Source organism: Plodia interpunctella, chromosome 2 (genome assembly GCF_027563975.2).
Source record: "Plodia interpunctella isolate USDA-ARS_2022_Savannah chromosome 2, ilPloInte3.2, whole genome shotgun sequence".
Taxonomy (NCBI): Eukaryota; Metazoa; Arthropoda; class Insecta; order Lepidoptera; family Pyralidae; genus Plodia; species Plodia interpunctella.
The window spans coordinates 388,545-410,624 of record NC_071295.1 but is presented as its reverse complement, the minus strand read 5'-3'; the positions used below and the strand labels follow the sequence as shown (position 1 = coordinate 410,624).

The following is a 22,080-nucleotide window of genomic DNA, read 5'->3' as shown; positions in this document are numbered from 1 at the left end:
AATACTTACTCTTGTTTATTACTTTTGTCAGTGTAAGATTTTTTAAGTGAAAACTGCTTTAGCGGCGTTGTGCACTTTTTATGATGAGTAAAAAAATGTTAAACTCGCGTCAGGACACGTGACCCTGATCGAAAACTCTTAAGACGTCAAAAGTGCACAACGTTAATATTATTCCAGTTTTCGCTTCTGCCGGCACTCCCGGAGTGCTACCCGTTACTTTTTTTTCTATCGCTATTAGTGACCATGAAGTATTCAGGTTTCTTTAAAATGTTTTTCGTGTCTATTTATAGATAAAGGCTGATGTCAAAACTCAAACAATTGCTCGTGTGTGACTGGAGAGTATCAACCGGTTACTCGCTCGGGCGCACTTCGCTCGGCGAGATGCGTATCACTCACTTTACGTTGCGAAGTTATGCTCGCGGAATTACTAATGTGTAAACTTGTTTGGTAACAGGTGTATATTTTTATGTTTTTTGGACAGATTTTGTTTCCCTAAGGTATTTAAATAACAGACTTTTATATCAGTTTGAAAGATTATTATAAAATGTTCTATGTAATTTTTTTGTGGCTCTTTTGTTCTGTGTTAATAACTGCACTCGGGTTGACCTGATGACGGCGAAGACATGATTTTGACATGTTCTCGCGGTCCAAAGCCGTCTACATGCAAAAAAGAAGTAGCTAGTACATTATTTTGATGAGACAGTTGTATTGTCACAACACAAACACAGACCGGCGATACGGAGTTCTAACTTTACATAAATTCACCTCCACCACTTTTATAAACCACCACTTTTAATTTAGAGTTGGTTAAAATACACCTACATTCCCGATCTCTCGTCTAATTATCCGGGCATTGTACCCACACGAGGCATTTCATCCGGAGAGCGTCCCGGGTTTTTGTGTCGTCGGCACGAACGCGTGTTGAATCTCAACAGTTTCACTTGTAAACTTACGCTCAAGTTCCTTTATAAATCGGTATTTGTTATTTAACATACGATAGGTAAAATAAGCCCTTTCACTCGATATGTCACACAATGTTTTTATATACGATTTTTTTTTTAATTTTTATTTACCCCGAAGTAGCCCAAAAATTAAAAATAAATTGTTTGAATACTCGTAGTAGTCACAAACTGCTTAGAGTGGCTCAGATTAAATTAGTTGTGATAGTGGGATAGACATACAGACGCACGAAAAAAGAACCTAATGTTGTACATATAATTAAATCACACCCTTTTCACAGTTCAACTCGAACTTGACTGATTTTTAATTCCTTGTATTTCCAAATGTAACTACCTGCTACTATAGCCATAATAAAGTAGTTACACTCGGACCACTATTTATAATGAAAACCATAATATTTACATCTATTTGTACCTGTATTGATATTTGAACCCACTTGAGGCAGGAAAAATAGTTAGGATACCTTTAAAATTAAATACATATAGAACTCTTAAACAGCATAGTACTCAACGAAGTAGTAGAGTTGATTGAAACACTGCAAAGAAAATCACAATATCATGCAACAACGCTTTTCTTCAAAAGACTTTGTTCTAAGAAGAAGGCTTACAAAATAATCCAATCAATATCAAAGTTAGCGTATCAAATCCCAGCTCTAAAATTAATCTGAAAGTGGCGATCTCTGGGACCCAAGTTTAGTACACAAGGGCCAAAATAATATTTTAAAGTTATTTCAGTGATATGTTATAGAAATTCGGAACGTTGTATTCATTTCCATATAATATTTATTTTAAAACCTTGTATGTATGTTCTTGTATTATGTCCTGTTGGAATTGCGTTACGTTTGTTTACGTTCAAGTATCTTATCCAAATCTCCGTAAATATTGTTTATAGAAGTTGGATTTAATACGTGCTTGAAACTTCACAGCAGTGCGGTTATGATTAACTTCACTAAAAAGGTACGCCTGACAATTTATTAAGAGTACGAGAGTACAAGAAACAAACAAAATTTCTATTTTTTGTATTTATTTGAACAATACCAACTGAAATCATATATACATACAATATTTCATAGATCGACCAGAAGAACTTGGGGATCGGACTACGGCTGACAAAGGGAAATTTTGTACGCTGTTTCAACCAAAGTAAAAATATATTAATGATATGATATGTATTTTAAAGCGACATAACGAGCAAAATACAGAATGAATTTAGGTTATTATTATACAACGTAACTATCAAAAAATTCAACAACAAATCTATCTTATTTTCAGTTAATTTTGTTACCTATTATATTGTGTGGTATTTTAATGAACTCTTGGTGTATTAGACTCAGTGCCCTGATCGCTTGCGTTATATATCGAAGCAGATCGTTCAATACGTGCTTGAAACTTTACTGCTTGTGTGCGCTTGTGATTAAACTCCGCTAAGAAGGAAACCAGACGTGCGCCGGGGATATAATTAACGTTGCGTTGTTTTACTACTAAATAATTATATGTTATAGTAGTACCGATAACAGAAAAGTTAAGGAAGTTAAGAAAAAAAGTGAAAAGAAAGATCTGACTTATGTCTTCATAGACCACCGCTTGCTTCCGGCAAAGGACAATACGGTGAGGAAACCTAGAACTTTATTTGTCAATCAATGTGCGCTGATTGACAATTTCAGTTCTACTCACTAGACACTACACGCGGTTGGTAGTTGTAGAAGTCATGTCAGATGCCTTTAGATGACTTTCAAAATGTGACACCAATTAGCGTACGACACGTTAGCAATAAATACATTCAAAGAAAAAGAAGAAAATTAGAGTTGAAATGATGGTGCTGAGTAACGAATCCTATTGATGGATTTGAGTGATTGATAAACAAATCTAAATGGTAGTTAATAAAGAAAACGTGTATGAAATTAGCTTATATTTAATAAAAAAGCTTACAATAATCGTAGATTTTGATAGGTTTAAAATAAATAATTATGTAGGTGGTTATATTCGTTAAAAAATTCCTCCAACAGTATTACTCTTGTCTTAGACCACCGCATTTAAACAACATATCTAGAACGACAGGGTTTTATAGCGGCATTACCGGGGCAAACAGCGGGAATAGTGCAAAACACACTATTAACTGCACACGGCGTCGGCGAATGTGCAATAAACGTAGCACAAGATTTTTAGTTTAGATGGCCACAAAAAGAATATGGTTTAAGGTGGATTGGGCAACTTGGAATAGTGTTAGAGAATAACGAAAGACAGTGCCTCTTTTTTAAAAATTTTATCCAAACTATTAATATTTTTTCGCGGGTCTACTGGAAGAAATTTATATAGAAACAAGTAGTAAGTAGTTTGTATCTAGTTTCCTATTTGTAACTTTTATTATATACACTGTTAAGTTGTGTACATAAATGAAGAAATAAAACATAGCAAGTTAAATACCTAAAATATTGTATGAATGACCATAAATAGAAAAGTAAATTAAAACTTTTAATGAAAAAAAATATGTAATGTGTTCTATTTTCGTATGTGGCGTGCCTAATTAAGGTTTTACAGCTCTCTTTATGGAGCCATAAGTTCGACCCCCCTTAAGTAAAGACTTAAGGCGCCGCATGTAATTGATGGTGTATTCAGGAATAAGAGTGTTTATTTTATAGCAATGCAAGAGCTAAATTATACTATTTTGGTACATTTGTTAAGTTGCATACACCTTTATATAATTTTGAGATAATGGTTTATTAATGGTCTGACTAGAAAGTCAAATCTCATTTTAAGTGGGGTCAGCGCTTAACACTCTTTTCCTACCATAACTGTCTGATTCCTGTCATACTTTCTTTAATTTTAAGATTTTTCATATTATATCATCACTCCTTCCATATTTTCTTCGGTCTTCCTCTTCTTCTCCAAAAAGACGATGAATATTAATATAGACGGATGTCTATATTAATATTCATCGTCTTTTTGGCACATGCGTCTCTTCTCGAGTGCTTTTATTTACTGCAATAAAAACAGCAATGTATGCCGAATCCGTAAATTACGGCGAACTTTCCGCGACAGTTTGAAGCCGGCGTAACGATATAGTAAACTATATATATATGTATATAACAACGAGATAGTGTAAGTACCTACCTATTAATTAATACCGTTACCAACGACTTCCACATAGGCTGAGGCCATTTTAAGGGGAAAAATGTTTATTTACTTCCCGGTTTTTTTAGAAAATAAAATAATGGTTGTATTTAAAAAAAAATAATTAAAACAGCAACGATAATACCTACTGTATTATATCTTGTCGTAACATCCTCGTATCAGTCATATGTCCGTCCGTCACGTCCAGTTTGTTACGTATATTCCTGACGAGCTCATCGAGCCCAGTAATTTCCTAATTTAATGCTGGTCGTGTAGTTTGGACGAGAAACACATGCGTACAAACTAGTAGGGAGTAATACATTCAATTTTATTTAATTACTTTATGAACTCAGTCGACCCGATCGACACTAAAAGTAATATGTCACTCTCACCCTCACAACTACATCCACACAACAGATGAATAATGAATGAAAGACAATGAATCAAACTTTCACATTTATATTATTAATTATTGTGTATATTGATTGAAACCAACCAACGGCTTTGTCGTTAGACTATCGAAATAGTAAATGGATAAATTCTTACGTTTGACAAGTAAAAAGTTTTAAAAGTATATATTACTTTAACTTTGATTATCAATTGAAACGAAATCCGATTATTCTTCACGGCGTTTCTTTTTTATATTTATTATAATAAATAAATCAAGAACATTTAACATATACTTACTTATAACTCAATTATTCGCAGTTGATTAGGAGAGAACACAAATAAAATTTGCACCTTTTTAAATGTACGTAATAAGAATTTTTAATTCTTTATTAAAACAATGGCTGGCTCCACAGATTTTTATGAATTATTTTTTTATAAAATATGCTACAATATCCACAATAGACCTGGCCAAATGAAATTCGCTTCCAATATCCAATACACAGATCAATAATAAAAGTGGTGTATATTAGAAATGGTCGTCTTTACATTCGGTAATTTCCCCCGACGACTGTAGGCCACGAAGGTGGGATCTCTTGTGGCGCGCAGTATTACTTGCTTTGATACAATAGGTATTTGCTGGTAGGGTTCGCAGTAAGAAAAAAATACTTACACATACTTTAACAATGATAGAATATTATTAATTTTTAAAGCTGTTAAAGTACAATAGCAGGCGGACTTCACTGATTTGATCCGTTGAGCAAAGTTGTAACAATTTTGAAAGTTAATTTTCATGTCAAACTTGTCAGTAGAAAGCGACGTGGTTAAGGAAAATATTTATTTATTTACAAGTGAAAATAATTTATATACAGTGGTGTTTAAACTATATTCATTTTATCTTAAAAATTAATAAGATCCTAACATAGTTGAGCGAAGCCTGTGGAGAAACAATCTATGTTTCCCCACAGGCTTCGCTCAACTAAGTTTATTTTGAACGGAAGTAAGAAAATGTACAATTGGTAATAATATTTATCTTACTAATACATAGAAATAGGTAACTCTAACAAACTTTCAGCATAATAATGTGACATTAGGACGGCCAAGCGCAACCCAGAGTGCGTCAGTGGGCGGACTTAAGTGGAAAAAGTAACTAAGGTAATGAGTTCCATTGCCGGGATTTGATGGGACCATTTGTTTTTACCAAAACAAAGAAATTCGCATCTTAATCCGTACTTCCAGAGAATGGTAGTACCTGGATAGAGGAGTAGCATTAACACATGTGTGCCGAATAAATTGGAGTTGAAGCATTTGTATTCCTTCTTTTATATGTGTAAATGTGTGTACGATAATGCTCATGGAATGAAATTGTGAAATCTCATAAGTAGTTGCATAAATAAAATTATTGTTAGCAGTTGATTGTTGATAAAAGTGTTGGATGGTGAATTAAAAATATATTTTAAAAAATTTAAGAATATTTTTTTTTTTTCAGAAACACAACCTCTTGGACAGAGGCAGATTTTCATTTTATTCCGAAAATGGGGTTTGTCCAGCAGTGAAATAGAATAGGATTTATTTTTTACATGTTACCTATCTTAGTTTAATTAAATAAAATACTATAAATAAGACCGTAGGAATTTAGTTTTAAAATTAAACGTCATCGTGTTTGAGCAAGATGGCTACATAATTTAAACTAAGTACGCTGATTCTGATTTTGGATGACAAATATCTTATAAACATCAAGTTGGTTAAGGATAAATAAAACTTCAAAAGGTTGATGTTACCAACAATAATACACACCGTTTTATCATCTGTTTGTATTACATCAGACAAATCCTGCCAGGGCTGCCAACACTACGACACAGAAATCTACTTACTGCCATCGTCTTATGTTTACTTTGGCGCCACTTGAAAAGGATTTCAATAATGCGCAAGTTTTTTTCACATTCGTGCATCTTTTTTTTGCAATATATGCGCGAATATATATTTAATTGTTACTTAGCTATAAGTCTTTCTAAATAGTAACAAACAAACAATTCGAAATTGTGGAAAATTTGAGGAAATAGGTACGCCAAGAAAAGATTGGAACAGCGAGTTCAACTAGACAAAGAAACAAACGATCTGTGTAACATTTGTGCGAATAAATAATATGAATATGATTTCAGTAAAAATAATCTTACGTGATGGTGGGCGGTGGGTTGCTGTGGACAAGGCAAGGCAAGACAACATCGCTGCCTCGCCTCACGCTGGCCTCCCACGGCCCGTGAGTCAGCGCCCGAGGTGATGATGGAAGGCTTGTGGCTGGAACAGGAAATTCAATTGTTTAATGGGAGACATTATGGGATACGGTGGGGCATTACAATTTATTGTTAACAATACTTTAGGCGCAAAACAGCGATCCCATTCAGGGTATGACGCAGGACAAAAAGCTACACACTCGCGTCGCATCCACAGCACGTAATTAACACATTCATCATTAGCGCTTATTATTGATTCAAGATGAGGTTATGTTAGGTCTCGTTCATCTCAGAAGAAAACATTAAAATACTCACGAGATACATCCAGTCCTATGGGCGCGCTCTGTCGCCGCTCGCCAGTGAGCGAGTCCAGAACTGAGCAGGAATATTGAGCACGCGAGTCTTCTATTGCCACAGACCGGACTATGAGCTTCCAACCGTCATCGACTAGGATTGTTGGACCGGCTGTAAAAGAAAATGTAAATGTTAAATGATGAAAAGCATTAATCATTTCTGAAATGAAATTAATAGTATATTAATTTAAAAGTTTGACGACCTCGGTGGCGCAGTGGTAAAGTTCTTGCCACTGAACCGAGAGGTCCCGGGTTCGATCCCCGGTCGGGTCATGATGGAAAATGATCTTTTTCTGATTGGCCCGGGTCTTGGATGTCTATTTATATATGTATCTATTCATAAAATATAGTATCGTTGAGTTAGTATCCCATAACACAAGTCTCGAACTTACTTTGGGGCTAGCTCAATCTGTGTGATTTGTCCTAATATATTTATTTATTTATTTATTAATTGTAGATGGTATGCATTCAAAGATAAATTCTTTGTACAACAAATCATGAAGTTGTTATTTAAGATAGTTGATTTGTAGCTCCATTATCTGATCGGCTGATTGATATAGATTGATTGATTGACTGATTGATAGTAATTTTGGAATTTACTAAAGATCATGATGTGATTTAAACGTCTCCTTGAATCGTCCTGAATTGCTGGCACAGGTTCTTCCTTGTGATGGATAAGCAGTTTGGGATTCGCAGGTATTCGACTGCGGATCGGCGGGTATATTTTATAGTCTATTTCAGTTACAAACTATAAGAACCAAAAAATGAAGATCTTGTTTATGTAAACACATATTTGATGCGTTTACATAAACATGTAGAAAACTTAATGAACGTAAAACAAAGTTAAACAAAATTGTTCAAGTTTTCCATACATATAATTGGCCATAGATATTCATATAGCAATGTCGGGAGCAGCAATTCGGGAACATTTATCAAGCTTAGTTGCAGCTCACATCTAGAACTAATATCGTTGTCTGTGTTTCTGTACAGCTTTACTGAGATCGTATATCACGTATTACATGACTGTGTATTTACATAATAGAAGTTATGTAACCGTAATTGAACCTTACTAAAAGCAAATTATATCTAACTAACGGCCTTATATATCCTTCTGGTTTATTAAAAATAAATATAGTTTAGAATTTGCTAACTAAAATGCTTTATTAAGAACTTCTTAGAGCCATTTGACCCCTTTTATCAAATGTTATTCTGTCTCTAAAGCAACGTCTGATATCTCGTATCACCCTATTTACGGCTTCCTATCCCATCGCATGTCCTTATGATAGGTACACGTAAAACTGTTTAGGCATGTATGCTATGAAGGAGTCTACACATCATAATATACCTGCCTTTATCTCTGTTACTTGGTTACTATATTATTTATATAAACCACCCCACAAATCTATAAAACCATTATTAAGAATATGAACCACACACACACACAATCTTTACTTATTGTGATATACGAGTATCTATACAGAATTGTGATATATGCATAACAAATTACAGCATTCTAGTATTAATAGTTACGGAGCTTATTCATGACGAAACTATATAGGTACTTACCTAAGGGATTTTTTAAATCGGTACCTAGATAGAAACAAAAACCTATCAAGTTTAACTAATACTTGTGTAACAATACATAAAGAAGAGATATTTGTATACATAGTTTCTTCCTCGCACCTTTGCACATAATTATACAAATCTGTACAACTTAGACAAGGGTCGTTCTGAGGAGACCACTAATAGAGCCTAAACCCTTCTCAGGCTTATCATACAGATGAAAGCCCTGCAATGAATACAAATGTCGTGGCGGAACACTCTAGACATAGACCCTAATTTTGTTGTCTGACACACAGATTTGTATAAAGTGTGGTCAGGAAAAAATGTTTATACAGTTAGATAATATACTTTAAAGAAGTTTAATTTAGTCTGATTGGGCCGGGAATTTTTATGGAAATCATCCTAATATAGTAGTTTTCTTGATCTCTGTATTTTAGGGCTTACCTAAATGATCAGTGGCTGGCAACACGGCGTCGTTTCTGTACCACGCCGCCACTGACGAGTGCTCCCTGATACTGGCCGGCGCGACGCAAGTGAGGAGCGCCGGGCCGCCCGCTTCGGCTGGGGTGGCGGTGACGCGGACGCTCCAGTCTTGCCAGACCACTGCGAAAGAAATTATATTTTCAGAATATATTTAAGTTTTGAAGTTAGCCGTGTTTAGAGATGCAGTCATGGATAACCTCATTGCAATCTTACGCGTGAAGTCTCTAGGAGTTGTACGCAGGGTCAAGGGGAGTGGAACAGTACTGATGATAATATCGGAGAGGATGCTGGGGTCTGCAGGCTTCTGAAAATCTTACTAATTTTAATTTAATTCTAATCTTAATTTTTAGGAAAGTATAATTATTTTCATATGAATCTGTAAATATCTGGAATAAAAGGATTATAATTAATTCATTTATTAGGATAACATACAGAAACGCCGCTCATTTCAAATGAAATTTCTTCCAGCAGATCTATGAAAGGAATATTGAAAATAAAGACAGATAAGCGTGATACAGAAAAAAAATATAAGAGTGTTTTATTGTTTGACAATTTTTTCCGCTCGAGAAAAATGAAGAAGTGGTACACCAAGTATAATTTTTAGTATTATGTACCAGATTGTATAGAAATCCTATACATCAGAGTCTTCAGAGAGCTACATCATTAACATTAATTACTTTAAACTAGTCATATTGAAGTTTTCTCACACAAAATGTTATAGTTTTTAATAAGACTTAAAAGTAAATCATTACTATGATATATTTACAACATCGCGAGTTATAGGTCTAAGATTACCCAATCTGGTGGGTAAGTTCCAGTATAATTTCGCACAACGATATAATTCCCGCGAATTACTCGCCAAGGAATACATCATTAATGTATCGTGTTCGTAAATTATCGCATAAATACAGAGAATAGTACCCCGGAGGAAGCGCGTCACGTAAATAATCATAATGTGATTTATTATACAGCACACTATCGCGCAACGTCTGAAATACGCAGTTTAAAAGATTTATTTTAATGCGTCGTTCATAAACTTGCACGTTTTTGAAAATAATGGTCGTGGTACAAATTAAGAATATAGTTTCTAGGGGAATTATAAAGAATAATTGAAACTTAAAGTACTTTTTATAACTTCATCAATGTCATCATGTCTATCATCTATCTCTCTTATCTCGGCATGTTCCCGGTTCGCCTCGTAAGACATCCACGGGAGGATATGTAGTGGTTCTATTCTAGGGCGGAACCACACGCCATGTGTCTCTTTATGTCTATAATGAGATCATCGTCATTGATTCTATGTTTGTCGCTTCCCTACTTCTTACAAAGAAATGTATATGAATATTCTGAAATATTGTGAGATCAGGAACACGGAAATATTCCAGTATCGGCACTGAGTATACGCAATAAAGCCGATAAAACAGCGATATCCGAAAATTGAAGCTCTAGCCGTAACAACTACATTAAAAAGTAAAGACGTCGCGCCAACCATTGAGCGATTAGCGAGCTGTAATTTTATTGTATGCCGTGATTGATTCGCGAGTGATTCCGCTCTGACCACTTAATTTGATTTAAACTTTGTTGCATAATTTAAAGAATAAATATAAGTGGACTTAATGCTATAAGGCTTCTCTCCCAGGGAGAAACCTCAAACCTTGGCACCAAACAGGAAAAGGCATGAAAATAAGAAGATAATATTACATATCACCACCGATTCATATAATAATTATGCTTTCGTGGATGTTGTATGAAGCAACTAAGGGTCACATAGTCTAGGCAACTAAAGCGTTCCTAAGAATGGTTGTCGTCAGACATGCCGGCAGGCCAGTTGTATCTAAAATTAAGTTTATTTTTACGCTGACCGTAGGCTGCGTGGCGTCATCACGACCTCGGTGGCGAAGTGGTAAAGTGGTTGCCTCTGAACCGAGAGATCACGTGTTCGATCCCTGGTCGGGTCATGATGGAAAATGATCTTTTTCTGATTGGCCCGGGTCTTGGATGTTTATCTATATATGTATAGAATTTTAGAACTATTAGAACTTTGGGGCTAGCTCAATCTGTGTGATTTGTCCTAATTATATTTAATTATTTATTTATATTCACATGTATCGGTTTCATTCGGATCTGTGTCGCCTCAAAATTATCACATTAAAATACACACACAATAACGATATTTTACGTTTTCTTTGTAACAGAAATAGGGCTTTACTTTTTTATTCAGTTTATCCATTCCATGTTGCCTGAAGCGACACACTCTCTTAACATAAACCAGGAGAAGCTTTGGAAGCTTTGTGCGATACGAGATGCGATGGATTTTGAAAGCTCACAAAATGCTGACGCATTTTTTTTACAAAATAAATATTGGTACTTACAACTTATATAAAAAAGTGTTTGCTTTTGTTGCGATTATGTTTTGACTTACAAACAATATTTTAAACATATTTTCACTCGAAAGTAACAAATAATTTGAAAAAATAAAAGGTATTTTTACGTACTTTAGTAGAGTAGTTTTAAAAGTTATTCCAAATACATACTTTAAGTATTATTTGTTATTATACACAGAAAAATGCTTTATTGTCATTTCATTTATCAGCATTTCATTTAAATTATGATGATAATAAGTATAAATTTACCTATAGTTCTATTTGTTTAAGTCACGACTTTTTTGCGACTAGAATAAAGTCTGACACTAGTGTTAGCAATACAAGGAATTCACTCGATAAGAAATTACTTCAAATTATGTATAAGTCATATTAAAACAAGAATTATTTAAGAACATACATATATTATTCTTGCGATCTGATGGCAATCCAATCGCCTATAACGATTATTCCTCAATAGCTGCCACAAGGAAGCCAGTAGCATATCATAAGACATCATAAATACGACATATATAAATACAAAAAAAGTATAAATTACTTCATGTTTCATCTTTAGGCATAATCTATTATCAGTCATACATTTTTGATAAGTCAATAATAATAATAATATTAATAAAATTAAAAAAAATTAATGTCAAAAGTTCATCCTCAAGTAAGTATTTTAATTATTTGAATTAATTTTTATTGTGTAAATTTATCTTCTAAATATTCATTAATTGTGTAATAACATTTATTAATCAAGATTTCCTTAACTTTTTGTATAAACGTTTTGATATTTTCTATTTCTCTAACGGCGTTTGGGAGTTGATTATAGATTTTTATAGACATTACTAGGGGGCTAGTTGAGTGGAGTCGGAGGCGTGAAATGGCGTAGTTATAGTATCACTATGTTTTGTCTCCAATATGGCGTACAAATTTAAATTTAGAATAACATTATATACATATTATTAATTATTGTCATTAAAATTTATTGAACACATAGTTTGTCAAAAAGTAGGCAATGAAATATTGTCATTAAAATTATAATTTAAGGTCTGTGTGCCAATTATTTACAAGTCATATAAAGTTAAGTTACGTCAATTTATTATTATGAAATTCGGTTACATAGTAATAGCAATAAACTTATAAATGTCAATTTGACACCTATATATACATCATAATATAATTGTTAAATTAATTTGAGAAGGCTCAACTAAGCGGAAACAATAAACTAATGAATGTTTTCACAATTCCCAAATTCTGAATTAAGTTTTGAATAAATGAAATGACCCTATATACCGCCCCTCCGAGCCGCGGTCGACGAATTCAATTAAGTCGAGCCCTTAGCCCTTTCCACCTAAATGTTATTGTAAAAATTGTTATTCTAGCTTAAAATTCATAGCCCACAGACAAAGGATTATGTTTTAATTAAGCCTCGAATGTCAGAGGGAAATTGAGAATGTTTAAAGTCGACGTGGATGATATTACGTGTTGACTGAAAATTCCTATGAAAAGTTAATTTAAGCTATTCTTTTACAAAGTTAAAACGTTTTGTTTGTTTAGTGAAATTTTACAGCGTATAAAAGATCTGTTTTATACCGAATCTTCATTAAACTAAAACTGGTATCACTGTTACCTTTAAATAACAATAGGGTAATGGAAAAACCAAATCTTCAATTTTTTTTTCTTACCAGGTGACTGGAAAAGATCGCTTTAAATTACTCTTATGTAGGTATTATGTTATGGTATGAAATAAAATTACTTTAAACAAACAAGCGCGCAACTTATTTATTTGTTAAACTTTATTGTTTAATGTAAAACATACATAGGTACATTATAATTAAATGGTAAATTCAAGCTCATGAATCGATTTCAACATTACAGGATTTTAGCACAGATATCAGGTAGATGAAACAAAATAACACCTTGTTAAATAAATCTTAACAAAAGACACATACACATCTGTAACATTAGAACCAACGACCTAATTAGAGCCATTAAGACAAACAAATGCCGAAAATAAAACGACTGCTTAGTCGCATTAGGCAGCACCAAAAACGAGTACAAATATACTCGATTAGAGAATCGATTGGACAGATCGAGTGTCCTGGCACGACCACAGACGAATGAGTTTAATTATAGTCACTGGAGTACTGGAAATTGAGTTGCTACGTAATCGAGAAAACAAAATCACTGACAGAAAAAAATATGATATGAAACGTTGAATTGATGCCTACACGATGGGAAAGCTAATAAATTTAAAATCGAAAAAAAAAAACTAAATAACTAAAGCTAATTAAAATAAATCTAATTTATTACCTCTCTATCTAAATATATACCTTATCTAATTTAAATGTAGACAATGTAAAAAGCTTTGCACTAAATCCCATGTTACAATTTCAGGTGAGTTATTATCTGCATAGATTTATGAACATGTCGATATTGATGATTTATACCTTGTTCGGTGTGAAACGAACTACGAATATAACACGTTTCGTAACGAACGTTATCATACCCTGCAATAGCAAAGAAAGAAATTTGTACAATGTCTAGCTGCGTCACTCAGAAATTTATGAAAATCTTTAATTTATTTATTTTTTATGCAAGTAGGCTTAGAGGCATACGGTCCTCATCATAGTAAGAGGTCACCACAATCTATCAACTCTTGCAACATCACCTGTCACACGCGTGTTGCCTACTTTGTGGTTTATCTTTTACCACAATACTCTGTAATTACACTGCCTCTTCACTCTTCAGAATCGGAACACAACAATGCAAACTGAAAAACAACCAGTAAATGTCAATGAAAGCCAAATAATGACAAATAGACGAGAGTAACCCATCCACACGACCTTTGTGACTTTGTTTATCTCCGGGAACATTTTGGGAATCGGTTGGTAGTTCCGAATATTATCCACTACGAATATTTTATTTATAAAATAATTATACTTGTGCTTGAAATGGATTTGTTATACTTGTCACACATGCTTTTTAACTTATTTTTGAAAATAATAGTGAGATCAAGAACACTGTCCCGGATAGACAGGGGCGCGGTGTCAATTCCCGCTCGATTCCAGATTTTTTCGTCTCATTATTATTTATACGTTGTGCGTTAATATGCATATACTCGCTAAACATCAAAATCAATTAAGTAAATTTGGTATTACTTATGGAGTCCCATTAATCATTCATTGGTAAACATAAGTTTTCTCTCTCTATTCATGCCAAATTAGGGTTGTTGCAGCCCAGTTTCTAGTTTCTAGGGTTATACCAGCAATAGGTATGTGTGTCTTCCTACAAATAACCAGAATACCTAATGCAGTTGTCCGAATTATCAGCGGAACGGACTAATGGTTTGTCGGTAGATATCTCCTGATTTATAGCCGGAGATGAATGGTCCGGACTGTTTCCAAAACGCCCAGTTTCATCCAATCGAACAGATTGCCTGTGTCCTAAAAATATGTACGAATTGTAAATTGAAGCTCAAGAGTCCATTTCGATCTCGAGGATTTTTGAGATAAATAGTACTCTAATTAAAAATTAAGTTTTTCATTTTTACACTACATAAATTAATATTTCCTTTATTTATTATTATTTTTATTTAATATTTAATTGTGTTATAGCACAATGGGTGCCCAATTCATGGAAATTTGTCCTGTAGATTTTCATTAACTTACACTTCCGAATTTGTTCGGAGCCCCTGGGGTCCGAACCTCACCGGCCAGGTGACGCTAGAAAACTAAAAAAGGTCGGATCGTTTGCCCAAGTCTGTTTATGGTCGATGTTGACCCGGAAACTAGAAATCGTCAATTCATGTGTATGCTTGTTTTGTGTAGTACAACCCTTTACAAGTCTTCGTTGTTATTGACTGTGTAATTGCTAAAAATGGTGGCAGATTTTATTCAGGTCGCCTAAAGGCTTCTGACATGTCTTTTACGATCTTCTCTTTAGTGGAAAATAGTCGTATACACATAGTTACTAATGATGTTATCCGTCACCGGATGAGTCATCTTTGAAAACTTGATATACAGACTCATTCCATTCATTTTCATTCAATCATCTGATTTCAGATTTGAAACAAGTACCTTACGATTACTTCCTCAAAGCATCACTTTTTACACGCTTTTTACCCTTTAAGCTAGATTTTGCTCCCGACCTTATCTATGAGTTAAGAGAAATCTGTTGGCACGGCAGTACCGCCCCAAGTCGACCAAAAAAGCGGCCGTACCATCCTTTTCTCGAAGCAATTCAGGCCAATTTCGAACCCCAATAACTTCGTTGTGGATAAAACAGGAAGCCTGAATTTTCAGCAACTAAGCAGGTATTGTTGATCTGTTTACTTAAAACGTAAAATATTTTCAATATTGATATCATAATAACTAAAACAGAAGGTCCCTTAAGTAAGGACTAAATAAATTAACCGATTTGGTATTACATGGATCTCACAACTTTTTACGGTAGAAAAGCTGAGTTGCGAGACTTGGTGCTTTTTACAGCATATTTTTGATGGCTTCCTGTTTACAGGAATCCTCCTTACAGGGGTTAGGAATTATATTTGCTTATCAATTATTTTTTGTGATAAAATTTAAAATACACTAATTAATTCTGACACAGGCTGTCCTTAGAGACCTGTTGACTTGGGCTTATTTATATTGACATGACAAGGACAACGGGTAGCACTCCGGGAGTGCCGGCAGAAGTGAAAACTTGAATAATATGCATTTTTGACGTCTTACGAATTTCCGATAAGGGTCACGTGTCCTGACGCGAGTTCAACATTTTCTACCCATCACAAAAAGTGTACAATGCCACTAAAGAAGTTTTCAGTTCCAAACTTTACCGAAAAAATATTTTCTTGGAAATTCAAAATTCACAAATTTATTTGTTATTAAAATTATTTCAATAATCGATATTGAAAATATTGATAAGTCAATATAAAGTTCAAATTGAATCAAATACAATTTTATTTATAAACCAAAAAATCAAAATTTTTGAAATATCTTTGCATAGTTTAATGTAGCTTGTAGTCCGCTCTAGAATTCCTATCCTATTCTTTTTGACAACTCCATATACTCTCCTGGATATCGTACAAGAATGCATACGTAGCCTTGGGATCAAACGAAACAATCCCAAGGAGAGTTGTAAAAGAACAATCGAATTTAAAAAAAAAGATTTTTATATTACGCTAGCCCTGAAATTCGTGGCATCACAGCCCCAATTGGAGCAGAAAACACGCGAAAATGAGGGAGAGTTTATCTACCTAGAGGGTTTAAGAGTTAATTTATTTTTTGCATATAAATAAATAAATATATTAGGACAAATCACACAGATTTAGCTAGCCCCAAAACAAGTTCGAGACTTGTGTTATGGGATACTAACTCAACGATACTATATTTTATAACAAATACATTCATATACATACACATATCCAAGACCCGGATCAATCAGAAAAAGATCATTTTCCATTATGACCCGACCGGGGATCGAACCCTCGGTTCTTCGGGACCTCTCGGTTCAGTGGCAAGAACTTTACCACTGCGCCACCGAGGTCGTCATATAATGTCATAGACTGCAAAAAATAAATGTGTCAATGTGATTTCTAGAATACACTATCGAAACACGTGTACGTAGAACATAACCAAGTGATCACTGCCTCTAATGAAGCATTCATTAATGCCAGCTGTGTATATATTTTTGATGAGTATGAGTCGATTTTGTATGAATACATCCTTCTTCTCAGAAATTATCATGATCGTCTGCAATGTAATATTTCGACATGAATAATCTAAATTACTAATAAAAATTGGTTAACATTGTGAAACAAAAAATATTTCTCCAAACTAGTCAAATATTATGAGTACGTTTTTGTGTTAATGATACTGTATTTTATGTACTTGTATGTTTATTTGTTTGTATTATTAGTATAGATTAAGTGAGAGAGTTTTCTATTTATTAGATGCAATTTATCGCTCCAATATGCTGTTTCTGTTTGGTCTTATGGTTGACTGGTAGCGAATGCCATATGGCGTAATTTCTTTCTGTACATTTTATGTAATTTTGTGCAATAATCTTTATATCAAATCAAATCATTTATTTCGAATTGAGACCTTCACAAGCACATTTCACGTTAAATTTTATATTATATAGTAATTTCTTACCAGCTACAACCTATTACCTACACTGTTATAAATCAATGTTTAAAACTCTTCCGTAGTTGAATGACAGAAAATGCACAGCCAAAACTAACTCACGTTTAAAGGACAACATTTTGTATGTTGCATTAAGAAGATTAGGGGAACATCAACACGATTTTTTTTATTAGAGAATAGGATTTTTAATAATATAATTCGTTATGGAACGAACGTTTGGCCACACATTAACGCACGACAAGTTGTTTTTTTCAGGCAGGTCTCATTTTTGTATCAAGCTTTTATTTTAATGTGTGACAAAAAAAATAATATCTATGCAGTAAACTGTCGAGGAGTTCCCTAGTTGGAAGCCACCATCAGGTCATGCATTTCATAATGTTATTGCCTTAACATTTAACTAGTAAGATTTAATTACAGACAAACATAAGGTCTGATAGAACTATAAACTAAATAAGAGCTTAAAAAAAATCTAACAGTATCAAACACTGGCCACCATAATGGATTAACCTCAAAACCACATCGATATTACAACCGACCGAAACTCAAATGTGGAGGACATTTGAGTTTCGGTCGGTTGTACCGGTAGAATTGATGACAATCGTTCATTTTGACATTCAATATATTAACATGATACTTCCTAATTGTCTATATTATTTTAGACTACGATATTACATGATATAACAAGTTTATTTGTTAGACAAATCAAAAAACCCCGACTTTCAATATTCATTTCGCTACAACTTTTGAACGGCTGAACCGATTTTCATGCAACATGGCTAAGAACACAGGGATAAAATTATCTATGAAACAGAAAAACAAACGAAAATGGGTTCATCCGTCCGGACGGAGCTACGATGCCACACAGACAGATACACAGATTCACAGACAGACACGTTAAACTTACAATACCCCTCTTTTTTCGTCGGGAGTTAAACATAAATAAATCGGTAAAGCATCAATACCGATTTCTTTATTTTTATTCGTATTCCCGCGTGTTCTCACCTCATTCCTCCACTTATACCTCAAACTTTAGTTACAAATAAAGTTTGAAATCTGCTAAGTCGGGTCGTTGAATCAATCGTTTATTTATTTCATCAGACATACTCGTAAGTGGTACACGATTATACGAGTAGTACGGTCAAACCAGTCGCATTTACATTAGTGGGAAAGATTGGATGGAAATTAACTTACTTAAAAAATATATAAAGTAAACGTATTTATTTAATAACGTAATGCTCATCAATAAACGTCAGCAAAAAAGAGATGAAAGCGCTTTCATTTGATCAATTAGCCAGATTGCACTCTGTACCGTGTTTAACTTTTACTCCTATATCTGTATGAAAATTAAATGTATCAACATTCAGTAGTAGAATGTTCAGCACAGAGTTCTCTCTTTTCCCATGTTCCCCGTTGCTCTGTGTGATATATCGCATCCCGGGGAATGCATGAAAAAATTAACCGTTTTAATTTTGAAAATTAAGATTGAATTTGAAATTTAATTTGAAGACCGGCCGCTTGCTTGACGTCAACCTTCTTCGGAAATGCTATTGATGCTCAGATAGGCTTTTAAGGAGATCCGTAACCTTAAAAAAATAACGTTTTATTTTTTTCCCGCCATAAGTTGTACCTAAGAGGATACACACGTCGTGTCGAGTTACAAAGAAAATGATTACAACGATTGATGACCACTGTCACTATTTTTTTGAAGTAGTTATTTATTCTTTTAGAATTGTTTCTTGCATGAGTAAATCCAAAGATTTCTTCTTATTAAACAATATATCAATATATTAACAAATTAACATTTTATAAAAAAGCCATTCATGCATTACGAGTGGCTCATTACGATATCTAGCTTACACGAGTACCCTCGCCTTTATTAATAGGACTATTAACGGTCTCAATTTGATCATTTGTCAAAAATGTCTCGTATTTTATGTATCGACTAAGTTATTCTGATATTGATGTTTTCATGTTAAACGAATTACGATATCGTACACGACGAACAGACAAATTTCCCCTACGTCTACTAAAACCCACTTTGGAGAACCATTGATTCAGTTCACTGTCAATGTCCAAATTCATTGTCAGTCCAAGGCCACTAAACGATAACTCATCTGTCACAAAATAAGTGTTTTGTTCTGCGCGATTAGGACAATCGATGTAAATGTTAATATTCAGTGTTTTGTTAATGGCAACACTTGTTTCTAGCGATGATTGCGTGTTTTCAGAGAATTACTAGTTGTTTTTAGAAATGATAATGTGGAATATTTTAGTAGGAATTATTTTATTCAATTTTCTTTTATGCACTGTTCCACCATAATTCCTATATGCTTTGACTGATTTGTATATAATATGAATAGTCTCCGGAAATCTGTAAGCATTTTGGGTAGGGACTTAAACAGGTATGTAGAATATAATTTGTTATCCCGAAGGACATGCCATTTTTTTTTTTTTGTACGCATTGTATAGTGAGAAAAGGCGAAGTCGAACGACAGGCCTTTAACGAAACTAAACACAATAGTAATATTTAATTTCTAAAACGAATATATTTTTTTAAATAAAGCCCAACTTTTTCTAAAACAAGGAAATAAATAATACCGGCTGTACATTATCGTATTATATTAAATTCGAGGTTAAATGCTCTCATTTATTTAACGTCCTTCAACTAATTACCAATTTGTTGAAGTGTGTAACTAATTTACGAGATTCTTATCTTAAAAATATTAAGGTGTGAGCACACTGCTGTACTGAAGACTACCTAGTTATATTCTATCTATATTGTAAAAAGTATTTGAAATATATAAAACATATACATGATATTAGCTGTTGCCCGCGCCTCTGACCAAACCCTCATTATATATTCGAAATTGAAACTGGTGTTCAATTTGGCTGATATCATCAATTGCTTCTTGGTGGCTGTTGGGCCCATACCACAAAAATAAACACGTTGTAACAGAAAGCAATGGACACAGAGTAATTTATTTATAATAAATACCACAGATAACATTTATAAACACCAAAAAGGCTAGTAACCTATATTTTGATATTTATAACAGATTACTTATACAACTTTTAGACTTGAATTGATTCCATTCAAATTTTTTAACATTAAATTTTAAATGTACTCTTAAAATCTTTCGTTTGAGTCCCCTAACATGAAATCCACCCCTAAGTGGTGATAAGTGGTTGTCACGAGAGCGTCGCCGTGGTGCGGCACTGCTACACAAGTTTTTACCCCTTGGAGAGGACGTTGACCTGTGTATCTTACTTTTTTATTAATTACTAGACCCGCTGCGTGGTTTTACCGTATAATTTGCCCTGCGTAATTGAAATGTCACATTTTAGCCTTTAGTATGAAATAACAGAGAAATATTTTGAATGTTGTACGAGGCGACTAAGGGACACAGGTCAGGCAACTGATAGGCAAAAATATTAGTGTAACATTTGACAACAAATCTGACGCTTTGTGAAATAGAGGGTAATATTGTAACACATTAATGATTAATGCATGTCGGCATACTATTTGCTTACATTGTAATAGATTTATTATTTACAATTCCAACCGACATTTACTTTAAAACCGTAACAATATTAATAAAACTGAAATAATATATTCACGCGCAATGTTTTATTAACACCAATCCTGTTATATCTGTAATAAAATAATTCATGAACAAACAAAGTGTTTTATTATTTATATCAAGTATTATACGCATAAATTTATGATTGTAATTCACATAAAATAATATTATACAAAACATTGCCAACTGAAAATATTCCGAATGAAAATATGAAAATATACTTCATTTTTTACTTTTTTGTTTAACCTATATAAACACTAAGTGTATTCTCAACATTATTTTCTTCTGAAAACGTTTGTCACTCGAACAATTGTCTCATACAAATGTACATTGGTGTGCAGTGCATGCGTCACTAAACGCTTTTACAAAGAAAACAGAGCGCCCGTGTAATTCTATTATATTGATTCGTATATAAACTCCACAAGCCGCCGCTTCTTCAGTTCATTACTTCCAAACCAGTGAACACATCACCATGATTTCATCAGTCTTTTTATTGTCAACTTGCGTTTTGGCCGTAGCAGTCGCTCAGCCATTCAGCTACGCTTGGAGTCAACCGTCTTTTGGCTTTCAACCTGGTTACCCTTTCGCCAATTTCGGCAACAATTACCAACCTTGGTTCCCGGTGCCACAAAACAATGGACCTTGGATCAGTACTGAGAATGGAGTCTACCAGATTGTAATCAAAGCTGAGGGTTACGCGGTAGATGACATGAGGGTGAAGATCAAGGATGGAACTATTGGTTTAAGAGGTGATGTACTGGGAAACAACAGCAAATCGTTCTCCTACAGTTACTCTCTGCCACAAGATGGCAATGCTAATACGGCGACTGCAGTGCTGACCAGCAATGGCTACCTGATTGTTAAGGTTCCTCTCACTGGCTCAGTCGGCAATGTGGAGCG

At 33.9% G+C, this 22,080-nt stretch overlaps 1 protein-coding gene across 4 annotated transcripts in view; it reads right to left on the bottom strand.

Moving 5' to 3' along the window:
- LOC128674921 (cell adhesion molecule Dscam1-like) overlaps positions 1-22,080 on the bottom strand; it is a 133,098-nt gene that overhangs the window by 51,957 nt on the left and 59,061 nt on the right. For all 4 annotated transcript variants that reach the window (XR_008405213.2, XM_053753924.2, XM_053753942.2 and 1 more), the window contains exons 5-7: positions 9,052-9,210; positions 7,007-7,156; positions 6,635-6,755 (exon numbers count right to left, since the gene is read on the bottom strand). Coding sequence is in view for 3 of the 4 variants with exons in the window: in XM_053753924.2 (XP_053609899.1) it covers positions 6,635-6,755; positions 7,007-7,156; positions 9,052-9,210 (430 nt within the window). In the remaining variant the exon portion in view is untranslated. The remainder of the gene's footprint in view (positions 1-6,634; positions 6,756-7,006; positions 7,157-9,051; positions 9,211-22,080) is intronic.